Raw genomic sequence first — 23265 nt, 5'->3', positions numbered from 1 at the left:
AGGGAATTAAACGTGGGGAACAAGTCTTAGAATTTTGTAGAAGCATTTATGAGACAGAGTAGATGTGTGGACAATCAATACTTACTACACAATTTATCTATTTATGCTACATAACATAAATAAGCAGAATGAGTTGTGCTTTCTAAATACAATAAAAAATATCCCAGTAACATCAGCTACAGAGGGAGGCAGAATAGAAGCTTACAAAGAAAGAGACCGTCACATATTCTTCATGTACTTGTACTCACTAACACACAGCCAAGATCAATTTGTCTTACAATGAGTCCTATAATCATTCTATAACATGCTACATTTTGTTACAGGGCCATTTCCACGATGGCTTACAAAAACCAGTACTGGCTCAGTGCTGAAGTCCCTATAGCCCATCATCTTGTATCTGCCTCTGGCTGAGTGCGGATGCTTAGGAAGAGCTTAAGAACAGGGCCAGTACATATGACATTTCCTTAAAACCCATCCAGCCTCCAGCCTTCTTCAGATTAGGGCATTTCAGAGCTGGAGCTGTTTTCTACGTATTTAGCCATCCTCAATGGAGTTTTGTTTTATTAACACATTCAATTGCTCCTTTAATCCATATGCCTATGTACTACCACATGTCAGTGATAAATAGAATGGCGTCAATCTCTCTGATGGTTACCTCAAATGTAAACTTCCCCTAATTCCCCTGAGATTGGTTCACACCAAGGCCACTATCATTTAATGTCTCCTCGCTTCACTGGAGTGAATAAGGGCATGGCTTCCCTTCTGAGTGAAGAGCTGTTGATGGCATAAAACCATTAGCAAAACAGATACCTAGAGATATTCAAAACAGATAATCACCTTTGATGTAGTTGTCATCTGGTGACAAAACTAAATATGGAACCTGAGGTATCAGTAAATTATTTTGAACAATGGCTGTATTATGTAACTTTTCTGCAGATTTTTATCTACAAGGTAACACAAAACACCATCTAGCATCTTCCATCAACAATGCACAGCACATTTTCTTTTCCTTCAATGTTTATACAACCTAATTTATGAAAATCACTAACACATCAGAATTCAGTTTCAGGAAATGTTCTTCCTTTCCTATCTGAAAGTGTAACAATAATATTGGTACCCCCTTAAAATTATCTCTCATTTTAATACTGTTATTTGGAGTTACAAATCACTGCTTTATAGAAAAAATCATGCAAGGTTGTTCAAAATAAATGATAGTGAATATTTATTTATGAGAGATTAAAAAAACAAGAAATTAATCAGAAAACTTTCAGGTTCCATTTGATGAGTTAAATGAAAAATTATTATATGGAGTTGCTCACTCTTCTGTTTTAATTAGCATTACTGACTTCAGCTTTAACTTAATGTCCACCTGTTGTAAGGATGTTTCTATCTCTGTTCTTCTTAATCTTTTCATGACTAACAAATGCAGCTTTGAGAACTTATTCATTAATGTCCCATTCAACTTTTTGCATCACGCTGCCACTGTTATTTTATTTCACTGTGATCATTTGCAATGAAACTGCTGTTCTCCATTTTGAGGCCTCCTTCAAGCTCTAAGGTGCACATTCAGAATTCACGCTCTCTGTGTTTTGTCCCACCACACTAGCAAACCTATTTGTACTCTCCTTTGCTGTACGCAAAAGTTCAGCCTTCTGAAGATTCCTGCCCAGTTTTCCCATTTATACCAAAGCAGCCACACAGCAGGGCATGCTTTTGTAACGCTCGACCACTATGAAATGCACTTCAGCCAGCAGTGTTATAAAGTTTTTCTGCATTTATCCAAGTCCCCAAACAAGCTACAGTTAGTTGTCATTGAATTTGAAAATATCACAGTGAATTATTCTAGGGGTTTTTTCTTTCTCCTTGCCTGGAAAGATATGGTTGAAGCAGAAAGTTTGCAATTGTTTACAGCTTGAGCCAGCTGTTACATCTCTAGAGTACGTGTCTTCAGGGCACCAGCTTCCATACAGCATGTATTTTTAGCACCATCTCATCTCAGAAAGGTTCTCTAATGGCAATTCCAAAGTTTGAGTTTGCAGTCTCTGTATTTACAGGGTGTTGCAAGCCTTCCTGTAATAAAGTCCCCTTCTCCTTTACTGGCTCTCCCCCTTCACGATGTTTGAAGTTCCAAATCACCTTTGACTTAGCACAGAGCGCACCTCCAACGGGTTCCACAGCATTCCACTGGCTTCCACATCACACTGCTTCTGGGCAATGTAACGGCCCAAATCCATACTTACAATAACTCGACAACAGTAAAAAGACTGTTCTTTTTAAAAACAAACACGATGACTGGTTTATAGAAAAATAACCATTACCTGTCACAGCACTATCAAAACTAGCCAGCTGCAACAAGGCTTTATCATCACAACCTTTTCACAAATAAACTTTTCATACAGTCCAGACAACTTGTCATTGAACTATTTTCTTTTTCTTCTTAACATTTCATGCCTTATGTATTTAACAATCACCACAACCTTTTCACAAATAAACTTCCCATACAGTCCATACAATTTGTCCCTGAACTCAAACACATATTCTTTCTTCACTTTTATCTTGGGCTTTTCAGCTTCTGGGGGTTTATCACCTTTCTTCTCATCTGCTTTCTTGACATCTGGGCTTTTGTTTTCTTCGGAGGGGGGTTCTGATAAGCTTATAGTACCTCGTCCTTTCACCTCCTGGGCCACATCGGACAGTAACCTGAGTGAGCTTGCAGCAGCAGATTCAGAATACAGCACTAATACATTACTTTTAACAAGCTTCTCAACATCCTCATGGTTGCCCATTTTTTCTGTGAGTGGATACACCTTCAACGAGCACATAAATGCCAGCAAGAATATCGCCAGGCTAGGCAGCAGCAGCAGCAGCGGCAGGAGCCTCCCGTGGCACCGCGCTGCTCCTGCACCTTCCCCCGGCACAGCCATCACCGCTGTCAAGCCAGACCCACTCTGGACCCGCCACATGGGCCGCTGCCACGTCTGGCCGTGCACTCCGCTGCTACCACCCATTACCCTCAGTCTCTTGGCTCCACGGCAGTCAGGCTTCCTTCTCTTTGATCCCAACCGCTCACCTTTACCGGTGTCTGATCTGGATCCCCAGGCTCTTCCCGCCTATCTCAACGTGATCTGGATCGCAGGCTATCCCCGCCTGTCTCGTCTACATTGGGCACCGCTGTCACCACTCAAAACTTCCAATGTCCCTCGGCACAGCCATCACTGCTGTCACCGCTCATTAATTACACTCAGTGTCACAATCTGATGGTCCTGCGTTCAAGCCTCACACAGGGCAGCAATTGTCGCAGCACTATCAAAACTAGCTGGCTGCAACAAGGCTTTATCAATTACCCAAAACTGGAACTATTTTTTCTGGGTTTTTAATCCCTTTGAGTGCAAGCAATCATCATTTTCCCATGTTCTGTACCTCCTACTTTCAATTCTAAAAATACCAGAACACCATTATAAGGATGAAACAAAAAATCACCAGCCTGCAGACTAGGCCAATATTCACCTCCCTCAATTCTAGTCCTACAGATTCTGAGGTAACACAAATCATAGAAACATTGCCTCATCTTCTGGGGTACCATCCACTCTCTACTAATTAAAGAGGGCATATGTAGCAAAAAGTCACACCGTAAGTCTTTCAGGTGCATCCTAAAGCGAGGTGAATGCATGGTCTGAATTTTTAGTGCTTTCTGGCTCACACCATGGTGTCAGCCCCTACTGAGCCATATCTTCAGCTCTGCCTTGCTCAAGAATGGCAGGATGACCAGTGTTTGGTACACAATTCTTCAGGCAATAAAGCACCAAGAAGACATTCACAGCTGTGTACTGGGGCTTCCTGGAAAGATTCCCTTTATGAGACAATGAGTCTTGGATAACACTGTGTTGCGGCAGGTAGGCATTCAGTCATTAGTCTTCATTCACATTAAGATAATGATCGCACCGCAGTGACTGGACGCCTGTTTGAAGAAAACCCACTGAGCAAACTTAGATGAGGTTAACTGGTTACTTACTGAGAGATTGGATTCAAGCAAGTGAAACCAGACCCCTCCAGACAGCAAGGTGGGGATACGTACCCCGAATGGTACTGAGAGAGAAGCACAACAGCACTGCCTTCTTACTGCATGCTCCAGTCATTAGTTGTGAACATCCATGGCAATGTGAAATGTCTGACATGAACATGAACAAATGCAGAAAAATAATTCTCAGTTTCCTGGGCGTGATTAATTTAGGTTAAGCATCCAAGTTCCCAGAGAAAAAACATAACGGCAGGAGAAAGGTAGAAATCCAATTTTTAAAAATGCTGCCTAATGCTATACACAAAACTTCTCTTGTCCCAGCTTACATGTTACTAGGGTCTTTTGTCTGGAACTTTGCTACACTTCACTTAGAATATTTTTTTCCCTACAACCTCTTCTTTCTCTTAAAATGTTTTCACTGTCCAGGGGACAGCAATGCCACATATTAAAACAAAAGGAAAAGAGCATGTGAAAAATCCAAAATTATTTTACAACTTTCCAAGCCATCCCCTGTGAAAAAAGAATTGCCAGCATCATGTTCCTTCAGTCCAAAATAATGAAGATACCAGATTTTGAACGCAGCTGTCCTGTTTGAAGATTTTTTTTCTTCAACATTGTACCTCTGCACCACTCCAAAGTCAGCCCACAGCCCTGTAGTATTTCTTTTCTAAGAAGTCTGCAAGTTTCTTTGTGAGCACAGACCAGCCCACACTAGTGTTCAGAAGGACAATGCACTCGGCTGATGATTAAAGTGGCCCAAGAACCATCCATCCCATAGTCTTGCCTTGTGAATAGCTGCGCCTACCATGTAGTTTATGGAGAAACAATGTCACGTTTCTTTCTGAAAAAGGCACCAGTGTGATTTCCATGACATTCACCATTCCAGAACTGGGAAGGTGTTAGCTTGTTCGTTTTTTAGCTAATTAGCTGTGCAGTTTCAGTGACTTCAAAAGGGGTTCAGCACCTACAGATTTGGAAATCGAGGTGTTCTGAGTACAGAAACAAAGCACAGAACACAAATAAGTCCCCTAAACTACCAGCCAGAAACCCAGGGTTAGAATTTATATGCATAACTTATTTTCACCCCAAAAAAAAAAAAAAAAAAAAAAAAAAAAAAAGGAGGGGGGTAATTAAGAAGCAATCAGTAATTATTTTCCTAGTCAGAACGGAAATTATTAGACATTTCTGTACCATTGCCCAACATGCCATTACCTTGCACACAGTGACGAACTGCTGATCATTTCCAGCTCCCACCACAAGGTACCCATCCTTGGTCTTAAAAGCCTGGAAGAACAAAGATAGGTGATAAGCTGTAGCTAAACTATAAAGTAGTAGCACATCTTAGAGCAAAAATTTTATACATAATGTTCAAATTACTTCCTTAAACATTTCCATTCAGACCCAGTCTCTAGTTCTATAAAAGTGGCTCCAAGTCACCCACAAGGATGGATGCAGCCCTTTTGATTTCTAGAGTTCTTCTAGAGTTGAGAATTTATTATCTTGGTCAAGAGTTTATTTGCTAAAAAACACGTCTTGAAACAGCCTGAAACTTTGCAAATGTGTCCCATGCTCACAAGGATGGAGAAGGATTTACCAGGATAACACTTACTCGCCAGGAGTTATTTATTCATCTTCACTCTCAGCCTGACTGAGAGCAGACAGCTGCACTGAGGTGTCACAGACCCCGACCAAAGACGCAAGAAAAAAATGATTGCCAAATAGTAATGACAAGTTAGGGATTCTCAGGGGGAAGAAAGGGATAGGCTGCACCTTTCCGGTTCCTCAGCTAAGATTAACCTATCTCCTTGGTCAATGGTCTCAAGATCAAGCTCCTGGAGAAAATGGGACTTCTTTTCCAGCTTTGAGGATTTTTTTTTCTTTTGACTTCATTACAATGGCCTTACTGGCACATTTCATGTTGAACAGAACATTTCACTGGGTAGGACATAACTAACCACCTTTCATTTCAGTCTAAAACATCTCCACCTAGATTTTCATAGGGGAAAACAAAATAAATCTGTAATTGGTATCATCCTCAATTTTTACCACTGTGTCAGGGCATCTTCTAAAATTGGATAATGCATGTGGATTCCCCTTTCCTCCACACCTCTCCCTTCTACAAGTTTCAGTCATACATTTTACAAACACAGTTTTAGGAAGCATTTGGGAAAAATTATTTCAGTATTCATTTGACTTCAGTACAATAGGCCAGCACAGGCTGGTAGCGCTAATGGTGACAAGGCCTGGCAAGACTTTCTTGCAGAGAATAAAACTCATCTTCAATTCACAGAAATCAATTTTTCTATGAGCTATAATGTCCTGATCTAAAGGTATGAATTCTTACTGGAAATTTTGGTTACACAACACACAAATACAAGCCCTGGTACAGGAACATTTTGATAATAAAATGTCTTCTCATGCTACTGTGGCTTATTCTTCACAAACAGGAATACACTATTCCAACTTTCAATCTTTCATACAAATACAACTACATCCACACTCTAATTATTTTACCATCTGGTATAGTCAAAGCTTTAAAATCATATGTGGAAAATCATGTCCACTGAAATGCAAGTAACTGTATGTCATAGTTAGGATATCACTCGTTTGCTCTCGCTGTTTCATTTCTTGTCAAATTGTATTGGACAGTGATAAAGTTGAGCTGTTTATTTTTCACACATTTAATTAAGCATTTCAGTCTAAGATTCTTAGCAAACAAAGATGAAATTCAACAAATATTTAGTCCCAAGCATGCAAAAAAGTCCCACTGACTTGGCCCCAATACAGTAAAAGTCTAGAAGAACACATAATATAAAGGTACTGCACATTCATGCTCCAAAAAGGAAAATGGGGGAAAGAATAAAGAAAAGAAAGTTGTATATGAATGCATAAACATTTTTAGATATACCTGTTCATGCAGATTTCTGTCTAGAACAATCATGACAGAGCCTGGTGTAATATGTAAGACACAACACACACACCACACAAATAAATGGCTTTTAGTAGGAACAGTTATGAACTAAAACTGTCAATATAAACTTACCCCCTTTAGTCACAGGCAAGATCTGTTTTCTGAACACCCTGCCCAAGTCCTGACCTGTCTTTGCTGATGCTCTGAATTCTAAAACCAGCCACACACATTTCACACAAATTATGGGTTTAAAACTACATGTATCCATATGCATATGTAACACAAAATAGTTTTTATTGGTGTATCCGCTTACTCCTTCCAGTAAACACAAATTCGAAATTCTTTTACACATTCTTCTAAACTTCTGGTCTGGATACCTGTTACAGATTGCAAAGCTTACAACATATATAATGTACTTAAATACAGATCCCCTTCTTCCACACTAGAAATAGATTTAAATTTGTAGCATGGGCAAGTCTTAAAGAGTTTACTATTTATCAGCAACTTTTTTAGAGGCTTGCATCCCTGTAAGGAGACTGTGATGACACAATAGCCGCATACCACTATGAACAGCATCTGTACCCGTGGGCTGCCCATGCAGCAGCGGAAGTCACTCTGAATTTAAGGGCCTGGTTATTAGCATGTGTGCTTCAGTTGCTTTGCGGAATGTGTGGGAAAACTGATTATTCTTAATTGCATTGTATGTCTAAAAAGCTAAACCAACAATCATGTCATCCTTACACAACAAAAATGGTATCATCATAAATGCAGCAGTGTCTTTTTCCATGAAGCTTAACTCAAATGTCTTCAGCTGCTATTTTAAGCTTCCCTTTACAAAACAGCTGATTATTTGCCAGTCATTGCTGCTGATAAAGCAGAAACTTCCAAATGTTATTAGCACAATATTGATGCCAACATTTAAGGGTGATAACAATGGTTTTATTCATCACCCATAAATGTACGCACACTACAGGTTACCACAGGTTACTGTCTGGTCACAGAAAGCTTCACAATCTTATTATACAAAGGACAGTAAGGGCAAAGTGCAGACAGATTTTAATGAGATTTTGTTTTGATAAAACTCCTGTCCATCACTTCGAATCATTTCACATTAGTGCAATAAAAGGCACTATACACACAAGGCAAAAGTCTTTTTTGCCTTCCCCTTTTTCTGAAGAATGAGGCTTTCTGATAAGATTCTTGAGAACATGAGCATGATTTAACCTGTTGCTCCCCTGTGGTATCCTGAGCAGTGGGACATCACTCAGTGAAGACAAGAAACAAAAACCAGAAAAAAAAATTAGTTCATGTGTTATCTATGGAAAAAGCAGAGATAGACTGCGAGCATCTAAAGGCGTAGCTTTTCAGTATGGTGTAAAAAGCTCGAGGGTTTCTTAGAAGATAATCTGTAAGTTCACATTGACAAGATATAGCACATAACATCAACATATGCATGCTGAAATCCAGGTCTCAAGGTTCAGTGTGCATACGTCAACACCTCACACCAACTAACGGATGTTACAGGACCTCATTAATACTCAGCACTTTTGCAAATTTGATCCTAGGACACTGTGTATACCTGAGCCACTTTGTGCACTGAAACATTTTAACCTTCCTAAACGCATGAAAAATAAACTCCATCCACCTTCAGAAATGTTCTAAGTGGCTTACAAGTATTCTAAAAATGCCATATAGACCATAAAATAAGGATGCAGGCCAAACTTAACCATAGTTTATTATCAAAGCAAAGACTTGCTGAGATAATGTAAGGCCAAACTATCCAGTCTTTGCACTGCTCTAAGTCAACAGTCTTTCAAAATTTGCCAGCTTTGATGATGTTAATAAAAGACCACCAATCTCCTGTGTTTATTGCCTGCTTTATGAATTTTAAGCCTATATATGCTATGGCAATCATCAACCATACATAAATATCTTTGCATATGTTTCAATTTGCATGTTGATTCCACAAAAAACCTTAAAATGTAAGGGACCAATTAAAAAGATAGGCCAATTCCAATAAAATGATCAAAAGTCCAGGTCAGTTTTCAGTACTCGAATCCAAAACACAGAAATTAAAACAACCAGAACATCTGCTGCTACATATGGTGATGCTTTACTCCCCTCCATCAGGTATTTATACACATTCATAAGAGCTCCTCGAGCCTGCTCTCTGCTCCTCCAGGATAAACAGTCCCAGCTCTCTCAGCCTCTCCTTGTATGAGACGCGTTGCAAGCCCTTAATTATCTTCATGGCCCTTTGCTGGACCTGCTCCAGCATGAGGACATCCTTGTCCTACAGACCCCAGAAGCTGACCCAACTGCGGACCCACAACTGGATCCACTGGTTATTTGTCCTCACCAGTACCGAGCAGAGGGGAGGGATCACCTCCCTTGACCTGCTGGCAGTGCTCCTCCTAATCCAGACCAGGATGCTCTCTTAGTCACAGGGGCACACTGTTCATGTTCTGGTTTTTGTCCACCAGCACGTCCAGGTGCTTTTCTGCAACGCTGCTTTCCAGCCAGTCAGCCCCCAGTCTGTACTGATGTGTGAGGTTATTCCCTACCATGTGCAGGACTTTGTACTTCCCCTTGTGGAATTTCATGAAGTTCCTGTTGGCCCGTTTCTCCAGCCTGTCAAGGTCCCTCCGAAAGGCAGCTCGACCACCTAGTGTATCAGCCGCTCCTCTCAGCTCTGTATATTTTGCAAACCCTTGCTGAGGGTGCACTCTGTCCACTATCCAGGTGGATGACCATGTACTGGCCCCACGTACCCCTGGGAATGCCGCTGGCAACTGGCCTCTAGCTGGACTTCATGCCACTCGTCGCAACCTTTTGAGCACAACAGGCCAGCCAGTTTTCATTCCACCTCAAAAATCTGAATCTAAATCAGCACTGCTGAGGGCACCTCATAGTCTAGTCTCAAAAGCTATTGGCAGACCAAATCCAGCACACACTGAAATACGGCCTCCAGCCGTCACCATCAGCAGGCAGCTTCCCAGGGCCACTAGGACTGTCAAGGTCAAATGCAAAGGATGCAGAAACTAGATGTGGCTTCTTCAGAGACTTCTTAGGAAGAAGAATTTGGAGGCTGAATAATACCTGGAGAGACCAACAGAACAAAGCATTGGTGTTTTGAAACTGGAGGATCATTCCATAATTGGGAGAGGTTAATAGCTTTAATTATGTGAACAAGCTACGGATTATTTCCATTTTCAGTTGCTGTATTGGCCCCTTGACTGATAATGGCAGCCAATGGTGGAAATATTTGAAAGCTTCCAGGCCTCCCCTCGGAGGAAGATTTGCACTACCTGAGGTATGGCAAAAGGGGTGTATTACTCATCTTTATGAGTTTTGTTATCTAATGTTCCTATGTGAATAACAGCTGGGGTCTGTAAAGATACTTACAATCCTTTTTCACTGGAAATAGCCAACCTCAGATTTGAAGTATCTTGCAAGACAGCACTGCCTTTTGATTCATAAATTTGAATAGTAGCACCTCTAAAAGCATCCAAGAATGGATTGTGAGGGGAACAGCTGGAGGGCTTGTGGATAGTCACAACGTACTGGTGAGTTCTGGAGCAGGGCTTAAATGGTAGTAACTTTTCAGTGCCTTCTAACTGCTGTTGATTGCACAGAGCAACAGGCTGATCGCTCCAACTGGCACACTATGAAGCAGCTTGCTGAAGATTTTGGGAAGATGCCATCCTTTTATAAAGGCTAGATACAATATTTCTGTAAGGTATGTGTTTGTCAGCACAGCAGGGAGCGCTCCCGGGTGGCATTAAAGGAGAACGCTCCTCCGAGCTCCTTCCCGAGATTGGCAGAGGAGCAAGCAGCTTTGTGTGAACGCTGAATGGATTTTTGGGACCAGCTGGAGACAGTGCAGAACAAAAGACACCTACTTGAGACGTCTGTAAACATAAATCCAGAAAAAGCTAAACCAATATTTTCAGACAAAGCTTTGAAACATATCGCCAACATTTTTTAAAAAGAGATTTATTTCCATATGCCACTCCTTCCTCTCCCCTCCATCTTCCCATTTACAGCAGTCTCTCCACTCACTCACGGAACCAGCAAATAATTACTCAGTAAAACACTACGTGACCATACGTAGGTCTCCATCTGTGTGCTTGAAGTAGTTCCCTGGTGCTAATGGGTGTGGACAAAGAGAAAAGCTGGCCTCTTGCAGGCTTGGAACCACAGAAAAATTACAATGTTACTTTTAATTTATTGCATATTTGCCTGCAATTACACTTTGAAGTTTCCAGCGTGATACTTGATTCAATGCAAAGGTCATTTGAGGACAAGCATTCTCTAGTCTTAATGTAGATTAAAGGCTGCCCTTAAGAAGGTGATGTGGTCAGAATTTGACTGACACGTATGCAGGCTCTCTTCTCCTGCCAACCGAATGTATCTACAGCATATGTAGAATATTTTTTTCCCTCCAACTCTGGTTCCCAAATACATCAAAGAGTAGGAGATCCTCAAGTTTTGCTTCAGATCCAGAACAGTTACATTCCTTCCAGATGGGATAAACTTGGCACATCATTTCTCTACCTTTACACATCGGTTTGAATAAAACATCAGCTGTGCCACAGAACCATAGAGTAGCCACTCTTTTTTCTTTCAAGTGAAGGGCACAATCCTTTCCTAACAACTTAATACTTAATTACTGTAACAAATGGGAACAAGACCAAGAAGTTTGGTCAGTGGTAGTTCTAAGCAATACATATAAATCATAAAGACCACACACTTTGAAACTATTTGCCTGCTTTGCACTCTCTTCCAAGTGAAAGCAAACAGTAAAAATAAAAAATGTAAATTTCATGGACTGGATTAATGTATGCTAAACGTTCTCACTGAGCAAACTGAAGAAGGGCATTCCACACAAAGATTAAACTTTTTCCCTCCAGTCTTCTCAACCCGCACTATTTGTCTCGTCATTGCCATGTCGCAGGACATACCATCCCGCAGCTTCACAGCTATCAGTCTACCAGATACATCGGTATTTAAGAATATCTGCAATAATTCTCTTGCACGCAAGAGAAGTTTGACTGGATGCCATGAGCTTGTGGGAAGGGTGTTTATGGTAGGAATGGGAATGATTACTTTGGTCTCTGAGATGAGGCAGAACACCGGCACCGATGTCAAGGAAAGCACTCCACAGGCTACCAACCAGGGACACCATTCACTTCTACAGAACACACCATCCATTAGACAATTTTTCTGATCAACCTTCAAGTTCCATATACATGTGAGTGCAGAAAAAATGACTTTGCCTGAAGTAAAGCAGATGAGAACCATTAAATGCGCTCCAAATGCACCTCACTGAAAGGGGCAAAGTTAACACTGAAAGGGGCAAAGTTAACACCAAATCACAGCATCTATCAATCACAGGGACATCTGCATTTGGCATTACAGTGTATTATTCTCAACACTCACTGCGGCAGCAGGCCAGTCTAGCTCTGCTCTCCAGACCATGCCATGTTTTTTATCCAGTTGCTGCCTAACGTGAGAAGTATAAACTGCTGGGAGCAGACTGCAACCACGGCCTCTGCCCTAAGAAATAGGTTGGAGACAGGACCCCTCTGTCACTGACTCTTCTTCTGGTCATATGATATTTGCACTGCTCACTTCCCAGTTGGTTAGATGTAATATATAGATTTGTAATCTAGAAGTATCAGTTGGGCATACTATTTACCAAAAAGACTTCTGTAACTGTTACTTCGTATTTAATAGTGCAATGAACATTAACGATGGATTGCATACCCTTATTTTTAAAGATGAGACTTATCTCTCAAAGAACATACACTGAAAGGAAATTAAAGCATTTTCTTTGTTTTCTACTGTGCATGCAGAATACATCTAGCCTCACCACCCAAAAAGCCATTTAAAAACTGGAAGAGCAGTGAACAGCTTTAAAGTGGGAAACTTGTCACTTTCCCAAATTTCTAAAATTTTAAATACGTAAACTATACCTCAATTCAAAATAAATTCTCTGGTATTGTAAACTGGCATTAAAACTGTTCCTTGCTGTTGAAAAATAAAATATCAGGCACAGAATCACATTCTCCATTGCCACATTAGTTTTCCATTAGTTTTTCAACAATGAAATTACACACACACAGACACGCACACACAAAATAAATAAACTTTAATCACAGTATCACACTGGAGCCAGTGTAATTAATGTTGTGTCAGCATTTCCATTTAAGCCACTATTTTCAAGAGGTTTATAGCACAGCCATAAAAATTCAGTTAGGTTGAAATTAAGCAAACAAGGTCTCATACAGCAAGCAGCATTTAAGTATATATACAGACAGCAGCCAGTTACTACTTATATGGGAATTAAAATAGACGCTTACTGATTTTAAAGGGCACTGCAGAGCTATTTTTTTAAACAATATTTTTCTCAACATTTATAATAATCTCTCAAAAGCCTGAATCCAAGCTATGTTTCCTTACCCTTTTTCCTTCTCACACAATAGTTCACACAATTTCTTCCAATTTTGGGATTGTAAGCATTGTTTTTTTGTTTCACTTTTAAAGTAAAAGAAAGCAATGAAAACATTTCTTTTGAAAAACAACACACATGACCACAGTCTGGTCCTGATACAGGCCTCCAGGCATTTCTGAAGCAGAAATGACAAATAGTTCTTACACCTTCCAAAAAATCAAAAGATATAGCTGTCTGGAAAATCTGAGTACTCAAATATGAGGTTTTAAGAGTGCTATTTAGAATTTAATTCTAAATGAGGTCTTATTTCTGTTTTCAGCAGAAATCATTGCAGCAGGATCAGTGTCATTATTTCTGTCCCTTTCCCACTCCACTCTTTGGCTTTAATTGATGTAGCGGTACAATTTCCAAAGGTGAGCTTTATAGTATCGACTGCCTTTTTGGTAGCTCCCACCAAATGGGTCAGCCTGGCATTTCAAGCTGCAGACAGATGAGCCAGTGCAAGCAAACTAGAACTCAGACTGCACGGGCAGTGCTATTAACTTAAAGGTCCTAATAACTTAACATCCTGCTATGAAGAAGGCTCTTCAAAAAGCCAAGCTGAATCATTTGTGAGTTTCTTTGACAACCAGCCAACTGAGAAGAGCAAGGAATCAAATTAGCACTAACTGACGAAAATCAACAAAAACACCGATGAGGACATCATAATGACAGGGGTGCAAAATTGGCCGCCTTTCACAGTTTGGCACTTTCACAATTTAAAATAAACAGCACTCATATTTGAAATCTGCCGTTTAACTCAAGAACAGGATGGACAAAGGCAGGAGAAACTCCACTCTGTTCTGCCAATGTGCCTTTGCCCTATTTTGGACACTTTTTTCCATTAATATAGCGCTCAGCCAGCATGTGATCTTATGTACTGTTCAGTAGGCACAGTATGGTAAAATAAAGCTGGATTTCAAATGCATCAGCCTTAACTCTTCAGTATCCTTGCTTTGTGGTTTCAAGTCAGGCTCACAAAGGTTTATTGTACATAGTTTGTTTTGGTTTAAAACACTACCTCTAATAAAGAATTTAAAAATTGAAGTGGACAAACGTCCAGGATGCATGATATTTAAAGTCCTGAATTTATGCCAAAAAAAAACACCCACTGTCCCCACTGTCAGGCCACAGGAATAATGCTAGTGAGATCTATTTAAAATAGGAAAGAAAAAAAAAAAAAAAAAAAAAGAAAAATAATGCTTGATGAGTGGAACACTTAATATATGTCTAAAGAAGTTAGAAGTCCCTTTCCTCTTCACTTTCCTGTAAAATTCTTTTAGCTTTCCTTAAAAGTAGGAAATTTAGACTTTTGTTTTTCTCTAATATTCTTTTTTATCATTCCCCATTAGTCTGAGAAATACTGAAATAGAATATTACATTACTGCATTTACAATCTTTTATCTACCTCAAATTTAGCATAGTTCCAATTGTTAAATTTTGAAAATCACTAGAATTAGAAATTAAAACACCACACCTTTTGCCAGCTTAAAACTGTGCTGGCCAATATTTAACCAATTTTTTATTCTAGCAACTAGTAAGTTAAGTTATCTATTGAGAAAGTGCTGAGGAAATCTCCATGGCAGTAGCTACTATTCTGGTTTTTAACAAAGATTGTTACATCTATGGTTCCTAGAGTGCTTTTGCATAGTAAACGTCACCATCCTTTACAAAAGGACTTGTTCTGGAGAATCAACACAGTGTAAGTGTGCTTCTATTATCACAGCCTAAAATCTACATCAGATTTTATCCACATTTGTACAAAATCATCTTCCTGCACCCCTTGCCTCACCCCCTTCCCAAGTCTAATGGACACCAGTAAAGTGGTGGGAAAGGCAATAGGAGGAGACAAAAGGAGGACAAGGAGAAAATCCCAGTGTTCAAAAAAGATCCCACATTTTTCCCCTGCAGATTCAAAAGGGGAAAAAAAAAATTAGTTTCCACTCACAGGTACAACATGCTGTTCTTTAACAAAGATGTTTGATTCTTATCAGTTGCTAGGCTTATTTTGAAGTTTCATCTTGCCTTATGTTTTCATAATTATTTCTTTTTGCTCTGGGTGACAGAAAGACAGCCTTTCTCTCATGTAAGAGTGAGAACAAACAGCTGACAATTCTGATTTAACCGTGGGAGAACTGTAGGAGTCTGGGCTTATTTAGGGCAGGATTCGGACTCTGAAGACTGCCCAGTGGCATGGAGTTTTAATTTCTTGGCATAACCAGCCAACTTACTTCCACTCTCAATTTAAAACCTTACTTTTCAGTTTCTTAAAAATAAATGCCCAACTGCAAACCATAGTGGCAACTTCAAAAATTTAAAAAAAAAAAAAAAAAAATTAAAAAAAAAAACACAAAAAATTAAAAGGCAATTAAAAGAAAAAGGAAAAAAAAACATAAAACCCTGACTACATTCACCTCTGCTGAACCCTATGACATCAGGAAAAGTGCAAATTTACCGCGTTTTTGCCATAAGTTGATACAAATACAAAGATAGTTGCCATAAGTTGTTACTGAAACCTGTACCAGCATCATTGTGCCTCAGTCAACTGACAAGTCAGCAGGAACACACGCTGCTTCCACTAGTTTTCTGCAAAAAACACATATTGTTTTACATATTTTCACAATAATAATTTATAGAAGCTAAACCAAAGTAAGTACATACAGCACTGCAATTAAATTAGATGTCAGTCCCATGTAGTCACACAAGTTTAAAGCCACCCAGCTACTCCTATCCATATACCATAGCACAGCCATGTTGCTGTCCCCACACTGACAGCAAAGATCTTCAGGAAGAGTGAACAACTCATAACAAGCAGATGATCCTTGTTACAACAATGATCCCAGCTATCGAGGGGCCCAGGCTGGCTACGGCTGAGGGCTGGTGCCAGCACGCCTGGAGGAGCAGCCTGGCACCTGGCCTTCGTCAAGCTCTCGCCTCCCTCTCTGTTGAGCTGGCAAAGTCAAAGGGCTGGTCTCCTAATGATCCAGATGGCCTTCTGGTGACACTGGGGCTGGCATCAAATGGGCAGCAGCAAGCCCAGCACACAGACCTGCCATTGTGTTGGGAAGGACTAAAATGGGCTGCTGGCAGTAGCTTGACCTGTTCTTGCACCCCTGATGACATCCTGAAGTGCTGCCTGCCCACTGTTCCCTGGAGTTGGCTATGGAATGGCCTTTCTCAGAAACAAGGTTCTCATCCCTCGATTATATGGAGCTGATTATCTGATTGCCTCACTTGGGGAGAGGGAACAAGGAGCAAACAGGGAGAAGAGGTGCGTGGATTTGTAAGGGCACTCTTCCTTCCCTTTGGGTGCTCAAGAAAGCATTAGGGTGTTTTATAGCTGCCTTTGTAACAGTACTAAAAAATAATACATAGAGAGGAGTAACCAAATGTGTTTAAATAGTTATATTAATTAAGATGAACACAGACAGCTTTCAGTACCGTGGGATTCTGGTACATTTAATTGCCTTCCGCGATATACATTTCTTTTCACGGTTACAAAGCTTGAGCATTTTATTAGACATTGATAAAGCTGTGCTTCTAAGTAGGAAAAATCGCTAGTGAAAATTACGCAGGGAGGCATACCAATTTTCACATCAACTTATGTACTGAAGCATAAGACTTTTTAGACAAAGAACATATTTTTCCAGCTACTTGATCTGTCTTTTTCTTTTCAAGATCTGCACAAGTTAAAACAAAATACACCAAGTATAATGTATCTATTTTATATAATTTTATATTTTTATACTTATGAATCATTTATATTGTATTATAAATTATAAATATATTTATAAACAAAAATATTTATTAAATAATTTTATGAAAAGTTATCACATAAAGTACACCAAATAAACAAAGTAACCTTAAGCTGCTGTCAAGAATGTAAAACCAACTGAAACAAGTAGGACATATGGTTGTCCACTGGACTTCAGCTTCCAAATAAAAACAGAGGTCCTGTAGAATAAGATTTGCATTCTTTTCACATACAAAGAAAACTCCTCTTTTCAAATGTATGAAGCAGGAGGACAGCCTTGCCCTCTCCACACAGAATTTTAAAACCCACTGATAATCTTTTTGGTCTTAACACCTAATGGAACAGGAAAAATAACAGGAAATCCATGGTGGCATGTGATTGCCTGCCTTGAGAGTTTTGGCATTTCGCAGTCTAAACTAGATAATTTGTGTTCCTCTGTAAAAGACTCTGCAGACGTACAGAGGCCAGCTCAGGCCAGCTGCCTTCACAGTTGTCCTGGTTTTCAGTGGATTGCAGGACAGACTGTGAACTGAGCCCCATCTTCCTGACAGCCCTTCTTGAGCTGCTGCAAGTGCAATGACACTTCTAAAATGTAATGCACAACGAATACACTGCTAATAGTACCCAGGCAGGGACCTGGGGAGATTTCAGTGATACCTATTTGGACAGCAGCGTACATCCCTTTATACAGCAATGGTCATCTCCTGCTTGGGTGTTTCTGAAAACCCCATGCTGCTGGCCTGCTGTTCACATCAAGAATCATGAACTACAACAGAGAGAAGGGAATCAAGGTTTCCACTGACCATTATTACATTTATGCTGTTAAATGCCACCTACAAAAGAGTTTGCAGACAGACAGACAGCTTCAGGAGGCGCAGAGAGGTTTTCTGTTCTTCTCGCATCAGCTAGCAGAATGTAAACTTGAAGACCAGAAAGCAGGTATGCCACAAATGTGTGTTAAAATGAGGGTCACGTACGAGATGAGAAAGGCACAGGCATGTCAGGAATAAGGGGAAAAAAACCCAAACATTATTATTATTATATGCCTGGGATCATGTTTGCTCCCATTCAGACAACAGAAGTAGCAAACAGTAAAAGTAAGAGGGCTTGAACATCTTCCTGGACAACTCTTCTATCCAAAACACCTCATCACATAAGAAAGGGAAGGAAGGGAGGGATGGGAATTCCGTGAACCCTAACAACCACAGCTGCCAGTCATTCTGGTAACTGCTCCGCAGGCTCTGCTTTCCATGCAAGTGCCCACAGCCAGATGTCCAAGACAGGGTTTGGCAAAGAAGTATTTTGTGGATATGGACCAGCGTCAACATGAATAATGACAGATCCAGAAGTTCCTAAACTTTGTGAGATCCATAGAAATGAGCAAATACCCGATTCAAAAAGGGTGTACTCGTTCTAAACCTGAGAGCTGATTTAAGAGTCAGACCTGGATATTTTGGAAGAAAAAAGAAAGAATTTAGCTGGCAAAAGAAGAAATGTGTACAGTGATTTAGATTAAACTCTCAAACCAGAACAACCTAATCTGATGAATTGTTGTTTTATATTGTGAGAAACCGTAATATGATTTGCTGTTCTGAAAACTACTGTTGTGTTTTAAAATACCCAACAGGTTTCCTTTTCCTAGACCTATAGAATAGCTCTAAATTATTAGTGGCAGCAATGACTTGAGGGGTCATTATTTTAGCTATTAGTATTTAGGGAACATTTTAACCCATTGAATGCTAATGAACTTAGTTTAAGGGAAAATTAAATAGCCACTGCGTAGAGCACATCAGTAGCCTGAAAATCATCTACAGACTGATCATCATCATCACTCCACGTTAAATCATCTAAACAAAAATATCTAACTGGTGTCTCTATCCTAACACTGCATTTCTTTAATTTAACAAGCAAAACCACAGTGCCTAACTCTCTATAGAGAAACAAAATCTACACGCTGTTCATGCTGTTCTGTACCCTACTGGCTAAACCAGATGAATATAGAATCTACGGGAAAGAGCTAAGGAGACAAAGCTCTTAAAATGTGATACAACGGTACGAATTGAGGAGTGGAAGAATAAAGATTTTCCCTTTGGGGATGAATTTGAATGCAAGTGCCTTTGTTGTCTAAAGCGACACGGGGTGGCAAGCTCCCAACAGCAATACAAAAATTTAGATCATCACTGCAGAGTTAAAGGTGCTTCTAATCATAAACATGGATAAAAGGTTTTGATAAGCATTCAGGAGATCAGTTTGCTTTCTTGGCCCAGCTGGCATTTAGACTGACATTAAACATAAAACACAAGCTCTAACATTGCTTATTTTTTAGTACGGACATAGTCATAAACAGTCATTAGCCAGATTACAGGCACCGATCTGCTCCTAATGAAATCCATCACTGCTCCCCCTCAGACATGTCAAAAAGTTTTCATGTTTCAAAAGCAAGCAGACATACAGGGAAGTTATTGTCCAAAAACTTTGTTGGCAATGCCATTTTGTCAATCATACGAGCAGCACGTAATCACATACTTCTAAGAACACGAAGAAATTTTCTGCTGCCAGGTGTTCTCACGTTTTGCTTCTTTTTGGGGTAGAGTGGCTGAGAATAGTCTAGGTCCATTAAACAACTGTGGATCTAGTGACTCCACATGTGAGGCAGAAATAAACTGCTGTCTAAATAAAAAAAATAAAAATAGGATCTCCAGATTATCTTTAGGTCACCCATTCTTCCCCCATATCCACACACATGGACCTTTTACATGGATGACCTCAGGCTGCCTAACAGGCAAATATTATCCTTTCTGGATGAAGGCTGATCAAATCTGTGGCTTCAAGAGACTTCTCACACTTTCTCTCAAAAAAACCCAGATGTTATTTCAGGGAAATTAACATTTTTCAGCCCTCCAGCTTTGCAGCAGTCACTGAAATACATAATTTCACACTCTGGGCACCAGCAAAGAACTTGCCAAAAAACAAATTGCAGTAAAGCACCAGTAAAGGACACAGCAAGCTTAGGTATTGGCAAGTACCCCCTTCCTCTGTAAGTCCTGGTTACGCACAGGCACAGCAAACCCTTTACACTGGTCTAAGAGGGTGTCCTCCGTGTTCGAGAAGAAATCATGCCAGATGTACAGGAAGATGCACGAGGATTCTGCAGCTATTCAACCTACATGAAGCTGTCTCCATATCAGCACATCTACGCAAGAGACATGGCAAAACATGCTGCTGACTTTTTAGGGCAACAAGCTACTCTTGAAATGCTTTTGTGCTGCATTTCATGCCCAGAATTTTCTGTTCTTCCTCAAATGAGAGTTGCATTCATGCCAACAGATGGAAAACATCATCATCTAGAGCTGGATCCATGCCTTGCTACTGGCTGGAACAAAAGCCATGGAAGTACTTTAGTTGAGTTAAAAACATTTTCATATAGTGGCCTGTGGATGAAAAATTTTCCCACAATACACTGCAGAAAAATTCAAACAGTGTTGTGTCTTACTTGTGAAGTACTGTAGAGCTTTTTGTGCTTACCCTGCGCTGATGTAGACACACTGCTTTGATCTGACTTGCATATGGATTTACAAGTAGGTGCTCCATGGTAAAAACAGTTCACAGCAACTTATGAAAAAAAAAAACCACCAAACCAGCCCTCCCAAAAAAAAAAACAGAACATGAAGCAGCTGAAAAAAAGGTACCACAGAAAAGAGAATACTCAATATGAATGGAAGAAATTGCATCAGAAAATCAGAGGGAAATCCCTAGTCCTGGAACTCAGTCATAAAGACAGAGAAGGGAAATCAAAAGGTCATGTGTATGTTAGGGAACATGTGAAGAATCCAAGGATGGGCACTGAGATGGGAAAAGGGATGGTTCCCCTTCACCAAGAGACAATTCCAATCAGTGCTTCAAGAAAGAGATTACAGGAAAACTAGAATAGAAAAGGAACTGCCAAATTCCCAGCCATGAAATTCCGACATTCAGCAACAGCTTGATGGTTGAACTGTACTGTGGGTCTGCCATGGCACTATCATTCTACGTAGCTATTATCCTTGCTGCTCAGCGTAGCTCTATCATGAATATTCACAAAGCAGTTTTCTTTCTCCCTCTGTCTCCGGACTTTTCTTTTTCATTTGTAAATCTTTTTTAGCTATATGCTCGATTATACTGAAGAGCAAAAGATTTATCACCAAACACTTCAGCTCTCTTGTCTCATGGGCTGTAATTTTTCAGACCGTGGGTCAGGGATCTTTCCATTTCACTGCAACACCCAAGAGACTAGTTTATCTGCAATGTGAATTTCCCATACCTTTAGTAATTTCTAGTCAAGTGAAAATTTAAGCTACCATTCAAAACTAGAGCTCCATCTGTTGTGAAAAAGCTACGTTATTTTGTACTTTTGTCTCTTTAACTCCCAGCTCCTGTCCACTGCATCCCTCCAAATCTTAGAAAAACACAGAAAGCGCGCAAGTGACTCGTACACTGTTGAGGTTTCTTTCCAGCATTGAAAGAACCAAAACACCTCTAAGAAAACGACAACCATCCTTCTCTTAAGTCAGCCTCAGCTTAACAGATACTGGATTTTACTCTTTGGCAGGTCATTGCTGGCTTTTAAAGCAGTAAAGGTGCTTTAAGTCTCCCTGACTTGACTGGAGATAACTAAAGAACTGATGATCCTCCCCTCTGGAATCCTTGAAGCAATGCCCTTAGGCTAAAACGTCAAGATCAAGTTTTATGTCATTGTGTGTTCTCCTTCGCATTTTGCATCCACAGCCTGGCATCCTACAAAGCACAGTTTCTGCTACCCTCATTACAATTTCTAAGAACCAGGAGGGAAAGTACTTTTTTAAGAAAAGTAGGACACAATATTAATTAATTGCAGAAACTTTCGTTATTCTGTGTTAATAGTACTATTAACTACTTCCTTCACCAGTTAAGTGTTCTGGGATTTTTGTTTTTTTTTAAATCAAGCTACTGCAGGATTATAGCCATTATAGCTTACCACAATTTTTTTAACATCCTGAAATCCAAGCATGACACTGGCTTCACTTCACAATTTCCCATTTCCATTTTAACAGAATGTTGCGTAGCAGAGTTTTAAGGATAACTTTTGAAAAAAAGTACTATTTATTAGGGATTTGGTTTATTTCAATTCGTAAGAAAACATAAAAGAGAACAATTACAACTGTTCCAAAAAGTCTATTCACCAAATAAAGGCAAGCATTAAAATAAAATTATTTTTCTGGTTTCAGCTACTAAGAGCAATGTAACTCATCGTTCAGGATCAAACCACTGATGTCTACTCATAACAGGGTACGGTTATGTAAAATTAAGGCTGGCACTGCATTGTGCCCAGATACTTGAGGTTTGGATGCTTAACTGTGAATTTCCTTCCTTTTATGATCTTAAGCCAGAGAACAATAGCTGTGTTTTAATCTTGCCTTTTGTGAATTTTCCTGGTCTTTTCTTTCAAATGTTTACATACAATGATACAGCCCTGAGTGATGCCACAAAGTAACACATCATCCAAATGTAGCTGTTTACCACATATGCTATGATATCATTCAAGGTTGAACGAATCAATTTTTTTTTCCCATGGAATGATAATGGATTCGTAACAAAGAAGTGGATTTTTCTAGTGTCATTCACCCATGTCTGCATCAGATGGCATGCTTATGATTAAAGGCTGCAATATTATGATTCGCCAAACTTATTCTAAATTATTTTCGAATGGAAAGAGAAAAAGATATCTGGAAAGATCCTTCAGCAGTATTACCAAGTCTCTTTGTTCTCTTCATTTTATAAAGACTACATGACTGGAATTCTGCACCAGATTCTCTTCAGCCATTGCAAACTGGTTTGACTTTACTACAGTCAACAAACAATAAAAAGGCAGCATTTCATGAAATGAAACCAATTTGCACAAGCCAATCATCTCCTTAATCTCTTATTTTCTTTCCTTATTACAATACTGGCCATGTAAAATATAGGTGCATGAAAAAGAAAATTACGATGATGAACAAAGATAATCTCATCAGTTATTTGTGAGAAATTCTACAATACAGAAGGTTTTAGAACTTCAGATTTTCCAGAGA

At 39.7% G+C, this 23265-nt stretch overlaps 1 protein-coding gene across 5 annotated transcripts in view; it reads right to left on the bottom strand.

Moving 5' to 3' along the window:
* Window positions 1-23265, bottom strand: part of SUGCT (succinyl-CoA:glutarate-CoA transferase) — a 337763-nt gene that overhangs the window by 207120 nt on the left and 107378 nt on the right. For all 5 annotated transcript variants that reach the window (XR_005827518.1, XR_005827517.1, XM_040591739.1 and 2 more), the window contains exon 10: window positions 5231-5302. Coding sequence is in view for 3 of the 5 variants with exons in the window: in XM_040591739.1 (XP_040447673.1) it covers window positions 5231-5302 (72 nt within the window). In the remaining 2 variants the exon portion in view is untranslated. The remainder of the gene's footprint in view (window positions 1-5230; window positions 5303-23265) is intronic.

This window comes from Falco naumanni, chromosome 4, assembly GCF_017639655.2.
Source record: "Falco naumanni isolate bFalNau1 chromosome 4, bFalNau1.pat, whole genome shotgun sequence".
In the NCBI taxonomy this organism is placed as follows: domain Eukaryota; kingdom Metazoa; phylum Chordata; class Aves; order Falconiformes; family Falconidae; genus Falco; species Falco naumanni.
Note: the sequence above shows the minus strand (reverse complement) of the source record. Positions and strands in the feature narration are given on the sequence as shown.